The 19,001-nt window shown below is 56.5% G+C and overlaps 3 protein-coding genes across 5 annotated transcripts; 2 read left to right on the top strand and 1 right to left on the bottom strand.

The window, feature by feature from the left end:
* Positions 1-1,802: 1,802 nt before the first annotated feature.
* Positions 1,803-4,769, bottom strand: LOC143167162 (signal-regulatory protein gamma-like). 3 transcript variants are annotated; one of them, XM_076352282.1, is made up of 5 exons: positions 4,562-4,769; positions 3,415-3,768; positions 3,100-3,301; positions 2,644-2,686; positions 1,803-2,385 (listed from the first exon to the last, which is right to left on the bottom strand). In XM_076352282.1, the coding sequence occupies exons 1-5, from the start codon at positions 4,632-4,634 to the stop codon at positions 2,257-2,259; spliced, it is 801 nt and encodes a 266-aa protein (XP_076208397.1). In that variant the 5' UTR covers positions 4,635-4,769; the 3' UTR covers positions 1,803-2,256. The 3 variants fall into 3 exon arrangements, with proteins under 3 accessions (XP_076208397.1, XP_076208395.1, XP_076208396.1); XM_076352280.1 differs by lacking the exon at positions 4,562-4,769 and adding an exon at positions 3,924-4,261; XM_076352281.1 differs by lacking the exon at positions 4,562-4,769 and adding an exon at positions 3,924-4,260 and having other exon boundaries at positions 2,644-2,683.
* Positions 4,770-4,958: 189 nt separating this feature from the next.
* On the top strand, positions 4,959-7,282 carry LOC143167208 (tyrosine-protein phosphatase non-receptor type substrate 1-like). Its single transcript, XM_076352397.1, has 4 exons — positions 4,959-5,416; positions 5,731-6,084; positions 6,463-6,812; positions 7,196-7,282. The coding sequence occupies exons 1-4, from the start codon at positions 5,347-5,349 to the stop codon at positions 7,280-7,282; spliced, it is 861 nt and encodes a 286-aa protein (XP_076208512.1). The 5' UTR covers positions 4,959-5,346.
* Positions 7,283-7,382: 100 nt separating this feature from the next.
* On the top strand, positions 7,383-16,254 carry NSFL1C (NSFL1 cofactor). Its single transcript, XM_076352279.1, has 9 exons — positions 7,383-7,505; positions 8,378-8,475; positions 9,443-9,517; positions 10,707-10,872; positions 11,222-11,314; positions 11,956-12,065; positions 12,520-12,657; positions 13,171-13,335; positions 14,387-16,254. Exons 1-9 carry the CDS (start codon positions 7,404-7,406, stop codon positions 14,547-14,549), a joined length of 1,110 nt encoding a protein of 369 aa, XP_076208394.1. The 5' UTR covers positions 7,383-7,403; the 3' UTR covers positions 14,550-16,254.
* Positions 16,255-19,001: the final 2,747 nt, after the last annotated feature.

The following is a 19,001-nucleotide window of genomic DNA, read 5'->3' as shown; positions in this document are numbered from 1 at the left end:
CCTTCCTACCTTGCGTCCACGCTTGGGCACTTGTTTGTGCTTTCACTGCCGGCACACCCCGGGCTGGCAGCTTAAAGGATTTTCCTATAATAACCACCAAATCCCTCCCCTGGGCAGTAAGCTGCAGACCTGGGCCCTTTCCTAGGTACAGAGCGCTCCACGGTGCTCTGCTCGCTCGCTGCTTTGCATATGCTTGTATCAGACTGGATTTCCCCCCTCCTGACCCAGATCAGTGCTTAAAAAGCCCTAAATCCCCTTGAATTTCATTTCCCCTTGTCTGCGAGGTCTATCCCCGGTTTCAGTCTCACCCACATATTTTACATACTCCTGCTTGCAATCCTGACGTGAGCTTTCTGTGAGCTTTGGTGTCCTCCCCCTGCAGAGGCCGGGCAACCCCTGTGTCCTGCTCAGAACAGCCGCCGCCTCGGCCGGGAAATGAGCCACTGCTCGGTGCGGCCGTGGCTCCGCTTGGGATCCGGCACTGCCAGAGGCTTCACCCCGGCACCCCCACGCCACAGCCCCTTGCTGCTGCTGGGGCTGGTGCAGAAGGGGCCAGGCTGGGGACGGGTGCTGGGGACGGCGGTGATGGACCCCTGCCCTGGCAAACTCCCCCTCCGCCACCGTGCCCACGGGGCGCTGAGTGCCCCCGAGCTGTCCCCGAGAAAGAAATGACCCAAAACTGTCCCCAGGGCACGTCCCCTGGAGCAGGGGATGCTTATTCAGTCATGCAAATGAATTTCAGTAGTGGCTCCTCTCCCCCCATAACAATTCTCTCCCCAAGAGGATCTCTGCTGGCAGATGAGGCTCCACTGGGTACACACGCGCTGCTATCTCACGCTGTCTTGTTTCACTTCTCTTTTTTGATTTCACAGTAAAAAGTAGACAAAGTTGGAAACCGGCAGCTGCAGCAGCAGCAGCTTTCAAGGTTACAGACAGCAGCAGTGGCAGAAACAGCAGGTTCCTCTGCCTGAAAAGCGTATTTCGCCCTTAGCCCGTGCCCGCGAAGGGGAGGGGGGTGTTTGCTTGTGGCAGCACACGGTGCGGTGGGAGCACCTGCCGCCACGGGTGGGTGCGTGTGCCCGGCGTGGAGCGCACACTCTGTGGCTTCCTGCCACCGCCACGCTCCGTCCTCGGCCGCCGGCCCGCTCCCCTTGGAGGTGGGCACTGAGCACGCGTGCACGGAGCAGGCGTGCACGGAGCAGGGGATGTGCACGGAGCAGGCGTGCACGGAGCAGGTGTGCACGGAGCAGGGGATGAGCACGGAGCAGATGTGCACGGAGCAGATGTGCACGGAGCAGGGGATGAGCACGGAGCAGGAGACTTGCACAGAGCAGGGGATGTGCGTGGAGCAGATGTGCATGGACTGGCTGGGGCTGGAGCAGGAGATGTGCACGGATCGGGGGGGAAGGGGTGGAAGGGCTGGCTGGCGCCAGCTGCCCTGATTTTAACACAGCATCATGAACCCTGTTCCCAAATACCGGCCCCTTCGGGAGGGCAGGGAAAGCCGGGCGAGGGCTGGGCCTCGGACCACGCTGCAGCAAAGTGGCACCGAGGGCTGTTCCTGAGCGTTGCTCCGCGCGTGGTGAGAAGATGCAGGTTCGGTGGGAGCCAGGCAGCCGCCCTGCCTGGGGGAGCTGCCGGGGGGCAGGGTGGGAGGCTGCAGCTGCCCGTGGGGCTCAGCATGAGCCCGGCAGCAGCACGGGGTGAGCTGGCACGGGGCTGCGGAGGCCACGCGTCTCCCAGGGCGCCGCGGGACCGTCACTATTGCTCTTGTTCTGAACCCAGCGGGACTGGACAGCATGGCTGTTCGCTGGCTTTAATGAGGATGGGCTTGGTGCGGTGACAAGATAACACAAATTATGGACCTGCTGAGCCAGGAAAGTGCCGTTAGTGGCCCGTGCTGGTGGAGACAGGCGTGCGTGAAGCCCTCCTGGTGTAATCGGCACCGAACAGCTTGCACAAGGCAGAGGTGCTCAGCCTCGTGGCCTGATCTGGTGTTCAAGATGGCTGCTGGGTCCTGGGAGAGCTGCTGACGAGCCCTGGCATGGCAGGTCCAGCCCTGAGCCTCACCCGGCACCGCTGCTGAGACGGGAATGAATTAGGGGAGCTTTGCCAGCTCCGGGCACGGCGTGTCGAGCTTGGACCAGGGTGTGCCATGCAAACAGATCCATTTCTTCTTTATTGTGCCCTGCAGAAATGTCCCTGCTTCCTCCCCCGAAAGAGGCTCTTTGGCCTTGCAGGCTGCAGTGCCACACGTCACTGGGCAGCCACCCTGATGCTGGCGTACTCGGAGCAGGCTGCGCTGGGGCTCCTGCTGTGCTGCGGGGCCACAGGCAGGGGCTGGAGATCGGCGTAGTGGATGTCATTGTCCTCCTTGCTGCTTTGCTGCAGAAGTGCACACAAATGGTGAATGCTGTCACAAGAAAAATCCTGCAAAAATAACCCTAACAGGAGGTCCAAGCCGGGACGGCGGTGCCACGGCTGCACAGATGGCCCCATGCCGTGGTGCGGAGCGTGCCGGGACCACGTGCAGGCGGCTGCTGCTCACCCAATGCCCACCCCGGCCCCGGAGCCTTGCAGAGTCCCTGTAAGCCGGGACATCGGCACGGGATGCTCTTCCCCATATTCACGGCTCGCTCTTACCTGGCTGGGCACATGTGAGGTCTCTGCATCCAGGACTGCGCTGCTAGGGGGGAAGGACGGCCATTAGAGCTAAAGGAAGCCAGGTCGCCTCCCCACCCCACCCAGCACAGCCCTCAATTCCCCTCCCAAGTTTTAGCCAGGCTCTACGGCACGTGGCCACACATGATGCCCACACTGAAGGCGGAGGAGAGGGACAACGTGCTGCCTGCACGCCTGGGCTGGGCTCAGACACCACGGTGAGGGGCTGCAGGGAGCTCCCGGGCGCTGGGCGCTCCCCACCGCGCGCTCCTGTTGAAACACAGAGAGAAGCAACGCAGTGCAGTGATGTGCCTGTGAGTAAAGGACCTTTTCTGGAGAAAATTACTGCTCCAGAGGGAGAGGAAACCAGGATAAGGCAGGTAGATAAGGCGGTTCGCTCGTCTCGGGGTGCAGAAGGAAGACGTGGTGGGTACAAACCTGGGGGTGCTGGAAGTCCCTGCACAGCACCGCAGAGGGATGGGCAAGAAGCTGCCCGTGGCCGCTGGCCTGGCCAGGCACTGGCTCTCCACCTCACCTCTGCGCTTCTTCCTGTACATGCAAAGGGCGACGAAGAAGCCGAGGAGGAGGAGGAAGCAGAGCACTACAGCTGCAGCCACCATGCTGGGAACCAGGGCTGTCTCTGTGGAGATACAAGTCAGAGCGAGGAGAAGGTGGTAGGTGCGGGGCAGTGCCGGACCCCGCCACGAGCAGGACGGGGTCCCCTGGAGCAGCGCCCCACGGGGCTGCACTCACCGTGCAGGGATACCACCGTGCCCCTCCCATGCTGAAGCATCTCATCACCACCAAGCAGCAATTTCTTGAACTTCACGCAGTAATAGGTGCCGGCATCCTCGGGGCGAACATCCCTGATGTGGATGCTGAAGTCCGTGTCGGACTCGCTCACTGCCCTCGTCACGCGGGGGAAGGAGCCCTTCTGCTCGTAGACGGTCTCGTTCCCACTGCCCAGGCCCTTCAGCCACTTCACGGCGCCAGGGAGACCGCCTCCGGACATGGTGCAGATCAGGTTGAGCGTCTCCCCCACTGTCACCGACACCTTGTCCTGGGGCTGCCGCAGCTCGAAGTCCTGACCCGCCTGGGCACCCGCACCTGGGCACAGCGAGAGAAGGGCAGGGGCTGAGCGACAGAGCGAGGTGAGAGCTTGCTCCACTCACCCCGAGCGGCACAGGCAGAGCAGCCCCAGCTTGCTCCGAGTTTGCAGTCGGCACAGCTGAGAAATATCCCTGGATATGGCAGAGACAAACCGCAGGCACTGGGAGCGGTGGAAGCCAGGTTCAGAATGACCGAGGGGCAAATTTGCATCTCCTGTCGAGTCATTAACAGGAGGCGCTGCGAGTGCTCGGAGTCCAGAGAGGTGCCGAGGGAGCCGAGGGGAATTCCTGGCAGGAAAAACTCCCGAGTGCTGTTAAACATTAACGCCCCAGCTCTGCACAACACCAGCCAGGATTACTGGGGCTCTGCGGGGCAGCGGGGTTCACAGAGCGGGGCTGCGCGCAGCCGGCCAGGAGCCGGCTCTGAGCAGGGGTGTGCAGCCCCGGAGCCGAGGGCAAGCCCCCAAACGCCTCCTGCCCAAAGCCCCCCGCTACCTTCGGCACCGGCTCGGCGGGGCTCAGCTCTGCACACCCCGGGGCTCGCCGCTGCGCACCCCGCCCGCCTTGCCCCCGGCAGCCCCCCGCCACCCAAAAAGGCGGTCGGAGGAGGAAAGCCCCCCCCCCCCCCCCCCCGTCCGGCTTTTTGCCGGCCTGCTCGCGTTAGCGATCTGCTGCGGCGGCCGGGCCTCTCCCCCGCCGTTCCCCCCCGGGCGGCAGCAGCCAGCGGGGCAGGGAAGCGGGAGAGCTGGCGGGGGGCCGCCGCCGCCGCCGCCGCCCCGCTCCGGACTCACCCGAGAGCCGCAGCGGGAAGAGGCTGAGCTGCCCCAGCAGGAGCTGAGCCGCCGCAGCGGCGCGCCAAGCCATCGGCGCTGCCCGAAGTTCGGGCTCCGGGTCCGGGAGAGGGGAAAGGAGAAGCTGCACAGGAAACGGAGGCGAGCGGGCGCGGGCTGTTAACGCTTTTGGTGCCTGGCCCGGGGCGGGCGGGGGGCAGCGGCAGAGCCGGCCGGCAGCTCCGCCGGGCTTCGCCCCCGAAAGGACATCATCCGAGGGCGAAGCGCCCCCCCCCCCCCCCCGGGTCCGCCCCGACCCCGAGGGGCCGCGCTGGGCACGGGGCAGGAGAGCGGCGGAGCCCTCCTCGCCCCCTCGGTTCGGCAAGCCGGGCGGAGCGCTGGCTGCAGGGGGGCTCAGGCGAAGCCCTGGGCGAGGTCTGCACCACGGACCCGTCGCAGACGCCAGCCCGTGCCCCGATCCTGCTGGCAAGGGCTGGGTGTCCCCCCGACGCCCCGGGGTGCCGAGCCGCAGGCTGGCCACGTGTGGGGAGCGTGCCGGGTTGGGGCCCCTCTCTCCGGCTGCCCGGTGCCGGTGGCCGTGGCCGTGGCACACATCCGCGGGGAGAGCGGGACTGACATCGCTGGCGAGGACCAGCCTCGTGACACGAGATGGCGTGAACGCTGTGGGAACCGGCTGGGACTTGTGCAAGGGGTCCCTGGGGGGACCCTCTTTGCCAGGAGAGAGCCCAGCGCCCCGCTGAGCCGAGCCGAGCCGAGCCGTCGGGGAGCGGGACGTGGGAATTACCATGGCTCCAGCAACAACGCGGGCGCTACCTCTCGCCTGCCTGATGCCGCTCCTGCTCCGGAGAGCCCCGGGTGAGCGGGGGCCCCGCATGGCCCCAGCGCCTTTCCCATGGCGCACCCCCCACGCCGCTGGCAGGGCAATGCTTCCCTGTGCCCACGGGCATCTGGGGCTCTTCTCTCACTGCCTCCCTTCCCGCTCTTATCCCCAGCCAAAGAGTTTGTTTTACTCCAGCATGTCCCGGGCCCCGGGCCCTCCCTGTCCCACAGTCCCCAGCAGTGCCGGCTGCCCCGGGAGACGAGGGACGGGGGGTCTTGGCAACGCACCGTGCTGTGCCCCGGCTCTGGAGCCCCTCGTCAGCCCCAAACTCTCCTCTCGCTGTGCCCAGGTGCGGGTGCCCAGGCGGGTCAGGGCTTCGAGGTGCAGCAGCCCCAGGACAAGGTGTCGGTGACAGTGGGGGAGACACTCAACCTGACCTGCACCATGTCTGGAGGTGGTTCCGCTGGCGCCATGAGGTGGCTGAAGGGCCTGGGCAGTGGGAACGAGACCGTCTACGAGCAGAAGGGCTCCTTCCCCTGCGTGACAAGGGCAGTGAACGAGTCCGACACGGACTTCAGCATCCACATCAGGGATGTTCGCCCCAAGGATGCCGGCACCTATTACTGCGTGAAGTTCAGCAAATCGCTGCTTGGTGGTGATGAGGTGTTTCGGCGTGGAAATGGCACGGAGGTGTCCGTACGTGGTGAGTGGGGCTCCTGGCGGGAACCAGCCCTGCCGGGCGCAGCCCCCAGCCCGGCCCAGCCCAGCCCGGTGGGCTCCGCTCGGGGCGAGCGGGGATGGGGAAGGGGCTCGGGGGCCGATCCCAGGAGAGGGTCCCGTGGGCCGTCCCCGGGCGCGTCTGTGCCCCCGCGGGAGACCCCGCTCCCTGCAGCCCCGGGGCCGGGAGCGGATGGCAGAGCCCGGTCTGATGGCCCCACGCTTCTCCCCGCAGCCAAACCCACCCCCCTGGTCGTGTCTGGGCCTGGCCACAGAGCGGTGCCCGGGAAATTGGTGTCTGTCACCTGCACAGCCGGAGGGTTCTTCCCCAAAGACATGCTCACGTCCCCTGTCCCCACCGCAGGTCCAAACCTCCTGTCCAGCCCCGGCTCGTGGCTTGGCATCCTGCTGGAGAAGGGGCTCCTCAGCGGCCTCCTCGTCTTCCTCTTCAAGCGCTGGAGGGCAGGAGGAGGGAAACGCCGGGCCACCGCCTCGTCCTGCTCCGTGTCGGCCCCCGGTTCAGCGGCTCCCGGGGCTCGGCCGCCGCCAGCTGTGTCGTGTGTACCTGGAAATAAAGGGGCCGGGATGCACGGGCTGCCCTGGGCTGCTCCGCGCCGCCGGTCCCGGGCGCCCGGCCCTGCCCTCGCCCGGGGCGCAGATCCCCGCTGCAGCCCCCGTCCCCGCGGCACCCCGGGCCACGCTCCCGCTGCGCCGGTGCAGCCGGGCAGCCCCTGGCCGCGTCCCCGGGAGCTGCCGCGCCGCAAGCCCGCCGCGGGGCTCGGGGGGACGCGTCCCGGGGCTCGGCTCCGCACACCCGGGGCTGCACACCCCGGGGCTCGGCTCCGCACACCCCGGGACTCCGCTCCGCACACCCCGGGGCTCGGGGCTGCGCACCCCGGGGCTCGGCTCCGCACATCCCAGGGCTCGACTCCGCGCACCCCGGGGCTCGGGGCTGCGCACCCCGGGGCTCGGCTCCGCACATCCCAGGGCTCGACTCCGCACATCCCAGGGCTCGACTCCGCACATCCCAGGGCTCGGCTCCGCACATCCCGGGGCTCGGGGCTGCGCACCCCGGGGCTCGGCTCCGCACATCCCAGGGCTCGACTCCGCGCACCCCGGGGCTCGGGGCTGCGCATCGCACCGCCGGGCCGCCAGGGGCCGCTGTGGCCGGGGAAGGTCTGTGAGCGTCGCTCGGGCATGTTTCCGCCCGGGGTGGTTTGGCGGCGCACACGGGGCGGGGCAGGACGGGGCGGGGCTGGCGCCGGCCCCGGCCCCGGCGGGGTTTGGGCGCTGCACCGCGGCAAGATGGCGGACAGGGAGGAGGCGCTGAGGGAGTTCGTGGCCGTGACCGGCGTCGAGGAGGAGCGAGCGCGCTTCTTCCTGGAGTCCGCCGGCTGGGACCTCCAGGTATCCCCGCCGCCCCCGCCGGCTCCCCTCCGCCCTCCTCGTCGCCGGCTCGGCCCGCTGAGGGAGGCTCGGCGGCGTGGCCGAGGCCGGCGCCGGGCGGGGGCCGCGGCCCTGGAGGCCGGCGCGGTGGCGGGGGTGGGGAGCGCTGGGCCGGGAGCTCGGTCTCCTGCAGGCTCAGGCCTCGCCCGGCGGCCGCTCCCGAGTCCCCGGCCTGCCGCCGGGCTGCGAGGGTCGGGGTCGGCCGTTGCCGCGGGTCCGGGGGCTGGTTGGGACCGAAGCCCGTCCTGGTTCTCTCGTTAATTTGAACACAGCTGATTTCTAGCACGGGGCGAGGAACCGGCGGGTCCTGGGTTTTGCCGGGTTTGCGTAGGTTTTCCTTGAATGCTCGCGAGGTTGTTAGTGCTCTGCTGTCCGCACCGTCAGCGGCAGTCCCAGCACCCCCAAATTAAGGGGGAGATCGGCCGCCGCGCTGACCTGCCCCTGTCTCCCGTCCCCCTCAAACCATCTGGCCGTGTTAAACTCTGAGTCTACTCACGGATGTCACAAAAGCAGCTGGTTGAGAACAGTAATTTTAGCATAACGCCTGCAGAAATATTGCAGAATAAGGGCCTCCGGCGGGGAAGGTTGCTCTGGCACACCGGTAGTGGCGAGCGTCCTACCGTGACAAAGCCAAACATTACAATTTGGCAAAGCCTCGTCTTTGCTAGGACCTCCAAAGGGGGAAATTACACGAAATGTCTTTAGCGTTGACGTGCCGTAAGAGGTCCAGCGTGACGGAAGCTTCAGCTGTGTTGTGTGTGTGTGTGTGTGTTTTTGCCATTGTTCTGGAACGTTTTCCCATCCTGAGAAGCTCCTGCGGTGTTCCTTTCCAGATTGCGCTTGCCAGTTTCTACGAGGACGGGGGCGATGAGGACATTCTGACTCTTCCCCAGCCGGCACCCAGCTCTATATCCAGAGGCACTGCAGCCAGGTGAGGAGGGAGCTTCAGCTCAGGCCGACCTGTTTATCGGCGGCTTGTAAACCTGACAGTGAAAACTATGTAAAAACGCAAGCTCTGTCTGAAGCATTGATGCATGTTAACTTTCAGGAGGAATAGCTCTGCGTTTCGATCTCTCACCTTGTAGGGCTCTTTAGCAATCGTGAAAACATCAGCATTTATACGTCGCAAGCGCAGATGTTATTGCACAACTAATCCAAAGATCAGTTAGGACTGCTTGCCTCACTGCTCAGGAAAAACTTGATTTGTCTTTTGAGGTTAGAAGACAATCGGTTGGTGACGCTTTCATTTGAGCAGGTTGAGATTAGGAAAAATATGTTCTAATTTTGTGTGACACCTGAACTGGTCAGTTCGAGCGTTTTACAAGAAGTTGTTAATTTCGCCTTACCAAACCCTGTGCAGTAGGGAAGTACTGTCCAGTTGTAAAGGAAAGGAGTTACCGACTGTGTCTTGAAGGAAAAGTGCTGTCGGTTCAGGCTTTGGTGAGTAACATCCATATTGCAGAAGGACCCTGTTTCAGTTTGGATCCCAGCTAACAGCCTCGGCAGAAACAACAAGAGGGGAAGGGCGGGGAGGCTGGACTGCCCTGGGGCCTGGAAGAGAAACCTGTGCTTGTGCAGGCTCTTTGAAAGAGGCAACAAAATCCGGTACGCAGGCAAGGAAGGTGACTGAAGACTCACCGCTTTTGCTGTGTCTGCAGCCGCCGTCTGAGCCTCCTCCAATGCACCCGCTCCTGTTTTCTGTTGGTGTAGTTGGCAGAGAGGTCCAAGAGCTCGGGTCAGCACTCGGTTACCCCAGCGCTGACCTGTCATTTCATAGAGGAGTGAATCAGACTCTAAAAGTGGAACAGAGTCAACCCAACCGCTGCGTTCAGGAGCTTTTGCTTGTGTGGTTGAAACGTGTCATGAGGCTGACGTACTTCTCTGATTGACTTTTGCAGTGACCATAGAGTAACATCATTTAGAGACCTTGTTCATGCGCAGGAGGATGATGATGAAGAGGAGGAGGGACAGCGGTAAGTTTTCAGTTAAAGGCTTAAAACCTGTGTGTGTATCCCTGTCCTTTGTGATGGCTTACCACTTGTGCACAGGTTTTTTTTAAAAAGCAGATTTAAGTCGATATGAAATTCCTGTAGTGAAAAATCTCGGGTTTGGCGTGGAAGGGTTGGTCAGTGCAAAGTCTGCGTACAAGCACGTGCTCAGCATTGCTGTATAAACACCAGTTTTCATCGCTGAACTGTGCTGTTGAGAGAAAGCCTGAGGTAGGATGTGCAAGCCCTAGGTTAAGAATAGAAAAAAGCCCAGGTCATTGTTTGTGTCCGTAGAGAATGGAAGTGTGGGAATAGTGCAGGGATTGTTTTTCTTTCTGCTTGGGGTTTTGGGGTTTGGTTTTTTTTTTTTGGTTGGGGTTTTTGGGGTTTTTTTAAGTGCTGCTTAAGGGTAATGTAATGGAGTGTGGAGGTGGAAAGAAAAATGTAGGTCCCCTTTCCAATGGGAAGATGGCATACTAGTGGGAAAGTCATCTACCATGTCAGCTGTAAGTAGTTAAATACCCTTAAGGTTAGCAGCCGAGGTAAATGGAATGGAACTGATGAATCTTAAGGTGGCTCAGTCTAGGTAGGCTGCGTGGTCTTCTGCACACGGATGTGAGTTTGCTCTGCATGTGTTACAAGCCAGCTGGAAGCTAATAAACCCAGTCTTCCAGAAGTGCTTAATTGCACTTCGCTGACTGCATTCATTGCTTCCAGCTCAGCTCTGTCCTGTGTGTGGTGATCTTTCAGTGTGGCATGAACGTGTGCCTTCCCTCAAAATACCGGTTAGATGTTGCCCATCTTCTTCCATCTGACAGGTCAGAGACTTGCTGGGAGTCTTGCTCAGCTTGGTAACAGAGCTGGTACTGGCATTTGAAACTGAGCCTTGTCAGTCTGAACTGTTTCTCTTGCTAGGTCTGAGTGAGTTATTATTGCTTTATCGCTATTGATCAGTGGATAATTTTACAGTAACTGACATAAAAACAAAGGCTCTGCAGTACAGGAACTTGTAAGTGGCTACAGTAGGAGATCCACTGGCAGTAGTTAATATTTGTGGATCCAAGCGGTACAAAACCAAACTGAATCCTGATATAAAACTGCTGGGTCCTGTCACATGTGTCTCCTGGAGAAGCAGCAGTCCAGTCTTACCCAGAAGCCGTGTGCTTTCTGTTAGGTTTTATGCCGGCGGCTCAGAGAGAAGCGGACAGCAGATCGTTGGTCCTCCGAGGAAGAAGAGTCCCAATGAGCTGGTGGAGGATCTCTTCAAAGGAGCAAAGGAGCACGGTGCAGTGGCGGTCGATCGGGCGGCCAAGAGCAGTGGCGAGACTAGCAAGCCTAAAGTGAGGAGTGATGGGTTCTTCTTCCTTCTGTTCCCCGTTTCAGTTAAGGCTCCCACCACGACAGCTGTTTGGTACTGCGGAGTCCGGGAATTATCTTAAAAGGACAGCTAAGTCTGGACTCCTCTCTTAGTGCAGCTCCAATTCGTGTGACACGGTGGCAAGAAGAGCCACTTTCTTGTGCCGTATTTGTTAACTTGTTCAAGCTGGCCACTGTGCCTGCAGGACAGTAGGTGTTGCTGATGCCACGAAGCCCCCCCTGTTCATCCGTATCGGTGTTGGGGAAAGGGAAGCAAGCTGTCTTGGGTTTGTGTCATTCTATAACCACTTTGCCTGCCCCTCTCTCTTGCAGCCTTTCGCAGGGGGAGGGTATCGCCTTGGGGCTACTCCAGAGGAGGAGTCTGCTTATGTGGCAGGAGAGAGGAGACAGAACTCTGCTCAGGATGTGAGTATCTCTCTGTTCTGTTTTGTAGATGTCACCCGAGGGATTTCTCTGCTATAGCTACAGAGCTTGCGAGCCCAGAGAGTTATAAAGCTTGATAGAAATTCAAGAGGACAGAAGTATGGTAAATCCTGCTTCTCCTGGGGTTTCTGATTAGAAAATAGTAGATGCTTGGGTCTTGGGTAAGCAGTTTTCTGATGAACATTTAATTAAGAATCTGAGCGTTCCTTAGAAGTGCAGATTGTGAAAAATAGCGTGCAAAGGGCACTGGGCGATTAACTCTTCTTTATCCGTTGAAGAGATGTGGAGCTAACAGCATCAATGCAAGATTCTCTCGTGATTGGTTTGTGACCAAATACGCATCTAAGTCGTGGTGGGAGCTTGGTTTAGGCTCCTCGCCTAGCACGCTCTTGGCGCTTCATGTTTATCGAAAAGGGGTCTGTGGTGCCACCTTCTAGGAATTGATGCATGACCATTACATAGCCAGTGCTTTGGGTTTTTGCCTCAGCCCAGAGGAACCTGGCTGGAATGTTTTCTGCACCTTGAAATTCCTCTGCCGGTCAGGAACTTTTCACTTTGCGTCCGGTTATTGTTATTATTAAGATGCTTCAGTGAGGCTGATTGTCGTTTGGGGGCTGCTGCAGGTGCATGTTGTACTGAAGCTCTGGAAGAGTGGATTCAGTCTGGATAGCGGAGAACTGAGGAGCTACCAGGATCCGTCCAATGCCCAGTTTCTTGATGATATCCGCAGAGGGTATGTAGCAAGAGGGGAGGGAAAGAACAGCTGTTTTCTGAAACACAAGCGTTTGTGGAATCCAGGATGCTGAATCAAGGGCGCGTTTCACCTGAGCTTTCTTACAAGAGCTAGATTCTTAATATGGAAACTATGGGAGGGCAGACTTGACCATTTACTTCAGAGAAATGGGACGTGGCTTTGGTTTGTATGGGGCCTTGAGAGTTTGAAGTGAACAAACAGACTTTCATATTTGGGCTGAGAATTTCTGATGCATCGTGTCACTCCAGGTGAGGGCCAGGGAGAAGTCGCCTTTAATTTGTGTCTGTTAGTGGGGAGGTGTGCATCTGCCCTGTTAATTAAGCAAGGGCTCACTGCGATTCCTGAAATTCCAGAGGTCTGTGGCTGGCACTTTTTCTCTGCACTTTCCTGACTTGCTTCTTCAGGCAGCTGCCTTAGGACACTCTCTTTGCAGGGAAGTCCCGGCAGAGCTGCGCAGGTTAGCACGGGGCGGACAAGTGAACCTGGATATGGAGGATCACCGCGATGAGGAGTACGTGAAACCTAAAAGTGTCTTCAAAGCTTTTACTGGAGAAGGACAGAAGCTGGGCAGGTGAGAAGACAGCAGCGCTGGTTTGCTATGTGTGTGGTGTGAGTCACTCGAGTTTTGCTAGGTTGAGCCTTTTGATTCATCTTTCTGAAGGAAAGGCACTCGGTGCCTGTGGTATGGGAGGTGTTCCTCTAAGAGAGGAAATGGGGCTTACTGGCGCGTACTGTGAGATGGCTCGGTCTTTCCGTGGCAGGGGGCGGATCCCTAGTTTAGAATCACCATGGCATGTCACGTAGAAGCTGTGTTTCCAAGTTACACTGCCCCTGTTCCTGTGGGTGTGTGAAGACCCGTGATGTGGTGCTCCAAAGGGAGATGGTAGAGGTGAAGTTCTAGAGAAGTTCCTGCTGACTAGCCGACTCCTAAATTCTCACTTCCAACTTGCATTGGCGTCTCTTGACGAGGAACCCTGGTAGTTGGGCCCAGCGGGCGATAAGCTCACTGCCTGACTCCTGGCACCCTGCAGCCAGGTGAGTCGTTTGGTTTTTAACAGCTCGCCTTGTGTCTCCCTGTTCTCAGCACTGCGCCCCAGGTGATGGGCACCAGCTCGCCAGCCCAGCAGGCGGAGAATGAAGCCAAAGCCAGTTCTGCCATCGCTATTGATGAGTCGGAGCCCATCACCAACATCCAAATCCGGCTCGCTGACGGTGGGCGTCTGGTCCAGAAGTTTAACCACAATCACAGGTACAAACGCAGCAGGAAACACGGGTTACTAACTGGGAAGGCCTGAATGACACTGCGAACTGTGCACAGATGGAGCGGGTGTTAAAATCCTGGCTAGCCTGCTAAGGGGAGCTCTGGGGATCCTTCTGTATAGGTGAAGAGGAATAAAATTATTGTGGGGTTTTAAGGCAGTCATTAACTGTTGGAAGGATAGGATTTGCTTTCCAAATAGTGGTGGATTATAGCCAGTAATGCTGCACCCGGGAGCTTCAGTATTATCAGCGGAACTTTCCTTAATGTCACCTATAAAAAACGGAATCTCTTCTAAGGGCTTTAGAACTGTCCGATAATTAGGAACTTGGTTCAGTTATTCTGACTCTCAGTTCCGACTTTTCTGGGCTGTTCCCTGTGCTGAATGGAGCACCAAGGGGTGCTCTTACAGCAGTTTAGTTCCCTTGGACAAGCAAAGCTGGCTTGTACGCCCTGCTGCTTCGTTAGACTTCCCTCCTGAAGTCCTTCTTACCTACCTGATCTCCGAGAGCGTGGCCATTTCTTTATACTCGTTCCTCCAGTTTCTGTAAGAGAATCAAGCATGATGCAAAAAGTTACAAAAACCTTCTACGATCGGGTGCAGGGTAGGTCCAGTGTCACTGTTGTGGCTGCTCTTGGTAGTTGAGATCATCTAGATTATGCTGTGTGTGATGAGCTCAGTCACTTATAGCAGCTAGTGTCAAGCAATTTGTAATCTCTTCATCTTGAAGGGTTCAGAAGCCTTCAGTTTCAAATAGCTGCCTGACAGCACAAATGTTCCAGTTGGGCAGTGTCAAAGAACTGAAAGTTCTGAAAGTCTTTAACCTGTAAAGCAGCTTGTGTTATTTCACTAAACGGGAGCCTACGGAGGAGTAGGTTGAATCAGAATTGTCTGGCTGTGGCCTCTGCTGTTAGCTGAAAAGCACGTGCGGCGACTGCAGGGTTGCATGCTCTGGAAAGGGTGAATTTAGGCTGTTGCCACGCGCTTTTACAGGATGTTCAGTAACAGGATCACCCCTGTGTGTTTGATCCCTTTGGACAGGATCCGTGACATCCGGCTCTTCATAGTAGATGCTCGGCCAGCGATGGCTGCCACCAGTTTCGTCCTCATGACCACCTTCCCAAATAAAGAGCTGACTGACGAGAACCAAACCCTGAAGGAAGCCAACCTGCTCAATGCTGTCATTGTTCAGCGGTTAACATAAAGGAACCCACCTCTCGCCACACGCCTGCCTGCAGTGCGCATGTGTCGTCCCGTCCTGTGCGTGCACCCGCGCCGTGCAACACAGGCTCACATCTACTCGTAGCTCTGGGTTCTTAGGTCTTGGTTGGACTTTTTTTCTCTTTAGTTGCATTTCCCATGGGGGTTTTTTTTGTTTTGGTTTTTTTTTTTTTTGTGATGATGATCAGTGGACTTTAAAATAAATAAACAAAACGAATCCGTTTTGAAAGGAGCTGCAGCCTATTGTGCCACAAGTTCTCCCACGAGAGTTCAGTTACCTTTGTGGATTGCGTTACTGCGCTCTTTAGAGGGGAGGAAGGTAAGGGGGAAGGGAGCTCCCAGGGAGCAGTTTCTGTCCATTGCCAATTGACTGCTCATCACAATCTTTTTGCTCTTCCCTCTCCTCCAGGGACTGCTGCAAAGTATGCCCTTTATTTTCGCACATTAAATATAAACTATACGAGAACGGGTGATCTGATTGTCAGGATAATGTTACACTACTCTAAAAGCATTGTGGGGGGAGTCTTTGTGAAACAGCTGTTGCTCAGTGTGGGAAAAACTCCGTGTGTGTGCAGGTGCAAGGTTTAACACTCTTCTTGGGCTTTTCCGGGGAGAAAGTCCTGACTTTCCTTCCCTCAGCAGAACTCTTAGGGGCGTTCATTGCAGTACCCCCCTGCTCTGCCTGCACTTTCTCGAGCAGTCCAGACTGACTGCAGTTTTAATTTGCCGTATTGCATTTCTCTGAGAAACCCTGCTGCTGACTTTTTCTTTCCAAGAAGGCACAAAGCTGAATCAGCTTGAAGTGACTGAAAGTAAAAGGCAAACAGAGTCTATCTTACTGGAAAGCAAGTTTTATTTTAAGAGGTGAATTATTGAGATGGAAACAGCTCAGGTGGAAAAACTCAAGGCTGTAGTACCCTTTGATTTTTTTTTTTTTCCTCTCCTCTGCTGAGGACTGACATAGTTGAACACCTGGAATTCTCCAGCTTTGGTCTGTTCCACTGTTTGTGTTTTGGGCTCAGGTGTCCATATCTTTCCTTTGAACAGAATCCTGCGGGTGAATTTGTTACGCTTAGACACGAGGGGCTGGTAGCGCTGGTGTAGCGTCACGCGTACGAGTTGCCATCTAGCGTTGTGCCACGGCACTTTGCACCGACCCGCAGCATGCTTGCTATCCTAGCCCTGGGCGTCGGAGCAGAACTCAGAGCTGTGCTGAGCTGTGGGGCTCCAGACTCCAGCTAACTGGGAGCTGCGCTGCACCCAGCGGTATCCCGTTGAGAGAGGCTGGATCGCTGCCGTGCGAAGGGTCGGAGCGTACCGTCCGCTTCCTGCCTTAGTCACACCGGAGCCCTGCGGCTGCTGCGCTGTAAGTCCACCCCCCTCAGCGCTCGGAAGAGTCCAGGTCCTCACCTTGGTGCGAGCAGAGAACAAGCTGTAGGGACGTGCAGGCTGGGGGAGGGCCAGCAGGTTGGACAGGTTCAGCATGAGAAACTCGCTTGGCTGCCCGTGTTAATACAAAACTGCGGGAGTAGATACCAGACCTTAGCAAGGGCATTTTTACAACAGGTTCTCAACCGAGAGCTGGATTAACTTACGTTATATATCCATTTAGTAATGAAAAATGTGTGTAACAGCGAATTTGTAAATTATTGTGAAAATTACCATTAAAAGCCCGCAAAATAGGAAAACAGTGTTTGACCCTTTCTAATAATGGCTACCATCTGTTCTCGTATTTTGGATGATGCACATGCGGATGTCTACTCTTACTGCTTTGGGTTGCACTGTGAGCAGCCTTCCCAGTGCTGAGCTGACTTCAGCTGATGAGACTAAAAATCTCAGCTGCATTTTTAAAGATCTCTTCTGACAGGTGAACTTGGGGTTTGCCTGCCCGCGTCACTTGATGTTGTGTATTATGACCACTTAGTCATCTGTGTGAACCAGTACAGAGAGAATTCAGAAAGGGAATTTCCCTCAGAGCTAAGTACAGTCACAACTGCCTTGTGGGAAGTCACTCGTTTTTAATTGTTCATCGGAGGAGTTCTTGCATCCTGATCTTCTCCACACGTGCCATTTTGGGGACCTGGGACAACGTCTTCCAGAGTGCTGGCCAGGATGCGCCCCTAGACCCAGAAAGAAAGTTTATCTAACAGAAAGGGTACGAATTATTTGCTTCTGCCTTGGTTAGCTGGTGGCATCAGAGGACTGAGGTGGCGACTAGCTGGCGTCCGCGGTCTTTGGCTGGATGAGCTGGACACGTTGGTGCCCCCAAATTAAATGAGGGTTGGCAGCGAGACAGCAACTCATCTAGCTGCTGACCTCGAGGGTTTTGTCGCGCAGATTCTGCTCGCTGGTGGGAAGTTTCACGCCCAGGTTCCCTCCCAGCTCTCTTCTTGCCAGGGGGACAGAAAGGTGCTAAATTCAGAGGGGCTCCGGGCTCGGAGGTGCTTCTCTGCCGGGAAAAGCCAATTTTCCCCCTGAGCCGGAGGGTGGCAGTGCTGCAGAGAAGCCGCTCTCCACCTCGAAGGCTCCTGCTGAGAAGCTCTGCCAGCTGTCTGCGGGGAGCTGCACCTTGTGCTCCTGTGTGTCTGTGAGCCCCTCTGGGACGCCGCTGCCGGCTCCTTCTTCCTCTGATTCTCTTCTTGTTTTTTGTTTTTGTAAGTAATGAGCAGTCCTTATCTCCTGGTGAGCAGGATCAGCTCTGCCCTGCCGCCAGGCTATCTGAAGTGTGCCTGAGTGATACCGCTTCAGTGCTCCAGTAACCAAGATAGGCGTATCTTCTTCCGAAGTTGACAAAAGAGCCCGTGGAACGAACTGGAAGCAACGTACGTGCAATCTGCTGTATTAAACTGTCTCCTTCTGTGAGCTGGTGGAACATTTCACTATAAAATAAGCTATAAAGCAAAAATGACAGCCAGGCTAATTAACGGGGAAGGGATAAAACATACCAGAACAGGAAAAAGGGGGTGGTGGTAGAAAAAGACACCTTGATTTTGTAAAGAAAATCACCTTCCTTGTCACTGGTGCAGCTCTTCGGTGTTTGACATGCCCCTGCAGGAACGTAAACACTTGTTTCTGACACTCCTATAGTTTGTGACAGTTGTTAGCGAGTTTATTTGGCTTTCTAGTAAAATCTCCTTCCTTTATCATTCCATTTCTTTGTTCTAACAGACTCATAGGCTGAGATTGGGCTTTTCCAAAACTGACATTTATGCCTGCGAAGAAGTGCCTTTTTCTCCTTTGCCCGGAGACGTGTTTCACTTTGAAATTTTTCTTTTTTCTCTGATTGTTCCCCCCCCGGGGGAGTCTTGCCTGTCTTCCTGGTCTTTCACACACTGGTGCTAAGGCAGTGCTTCTGAAAAGTGAAAACTTGCTTCTTTTCAATTTCTGTATGATAAGATACAGCCCCATTTTACGACTGCTGTCCTATCTGGGGCTGATGTCTTTCACTGTATCCGAGTGTTTTTCTCCGAGTGCTGAATTTTAACGGTTTTCTCTTCCTCGGGCGGGTAACTGTAGGACTTCCTCGGACTTTTTTTCCTTTGTATGCAGTTCATTGTTTCCTCTTCTTAGCAAGGAGGACATGTCAAAAGGAAGATTTAGTTCCCGTGTTTTCTGATAGCATTTTGCACCGTTTCCTGGGAACTTTGCCTCCCCTCTGTAATGCTGCTTTTGCCATGGGATGTTTCCTTGTCCACGTTTCTTGCGTGGTCAGTGGTCTGCCTACCTCAGGAGGTTCTGCTATCCCGGTGCCTTTGGTCAAGTAGTTTTTCAGTGATCCTGGTGTAGGAACATCTGTTTCTAGTTGTAGCTGTACCTTCAGCTGCTTCTTTGGGTAAAATAATGCTAACAGCGCAAAGCAGCTAGCTGAATGGCTTGTTTTGGCACAAAACTCAGGTGGCTCAGCTGGCAGATAAATGCAAGCAGTGACAAGACATAGGGAGCAAGAAATCTCAGGGGACACACCTGCAGCTAGAAGAGGATCACTCTAAATTTTGGCCTAATTTTTTTTTTCTTGTTGCCTTTGGTTATATTCAATTATATTTAATTTAGTCTTTGCTCCTCATTGCTGGACAACGCTAAATCTTTCCAGAAGGAGAAAGTGACCTTCATGCCATGGCTTCTTCTTGGGTGGGTCTTCAGGTCCATGGTGTCTTTATTTAGAGGAGTGATTAAAAGGATGTCAGTTTGCTCCTGGGATGTTCTTCAGAAGTTCAGTCAGGAGGGTTTTCTTTTGAAAGCAGCGCTGCTTTTACAGATCCTTTGTTATCAAGAAGAAGGACCTTGAGTTGATGTTTCTTCTAACTCTGTAGTTACAGCGGAAAACTGGCTTGGGGGATTGGTGTCGCTGTCACATAAAACAAGATGCTTATGGCTTTCTTCGAAGTCCCCCACCGTGAGGGGAGGACCTGCGATACCTGCATTAGATCCTTGGGCA

Source organism: Aptenodytes patagonicus, chromosome 14, assembly GCF_965638725.1.
Source record: "Aptenodytes patagonicus chromosome 14, bAptPat1.pri.cur, whole genome shotgun sequence".
In the NCBI taxonomy this organism is placed as follows: Eukaryota; Metazoa; Chordata; class Aves; order Sphenisciformes; family Spheniscidae; genus Aptenodytes; species Aptenodytes patagonicus.
The sequence above is the reverse complement of the archived record's forward strand: the minus strand, read 5'-3'. Positions and strand labels throughout refer to the sequence as shown.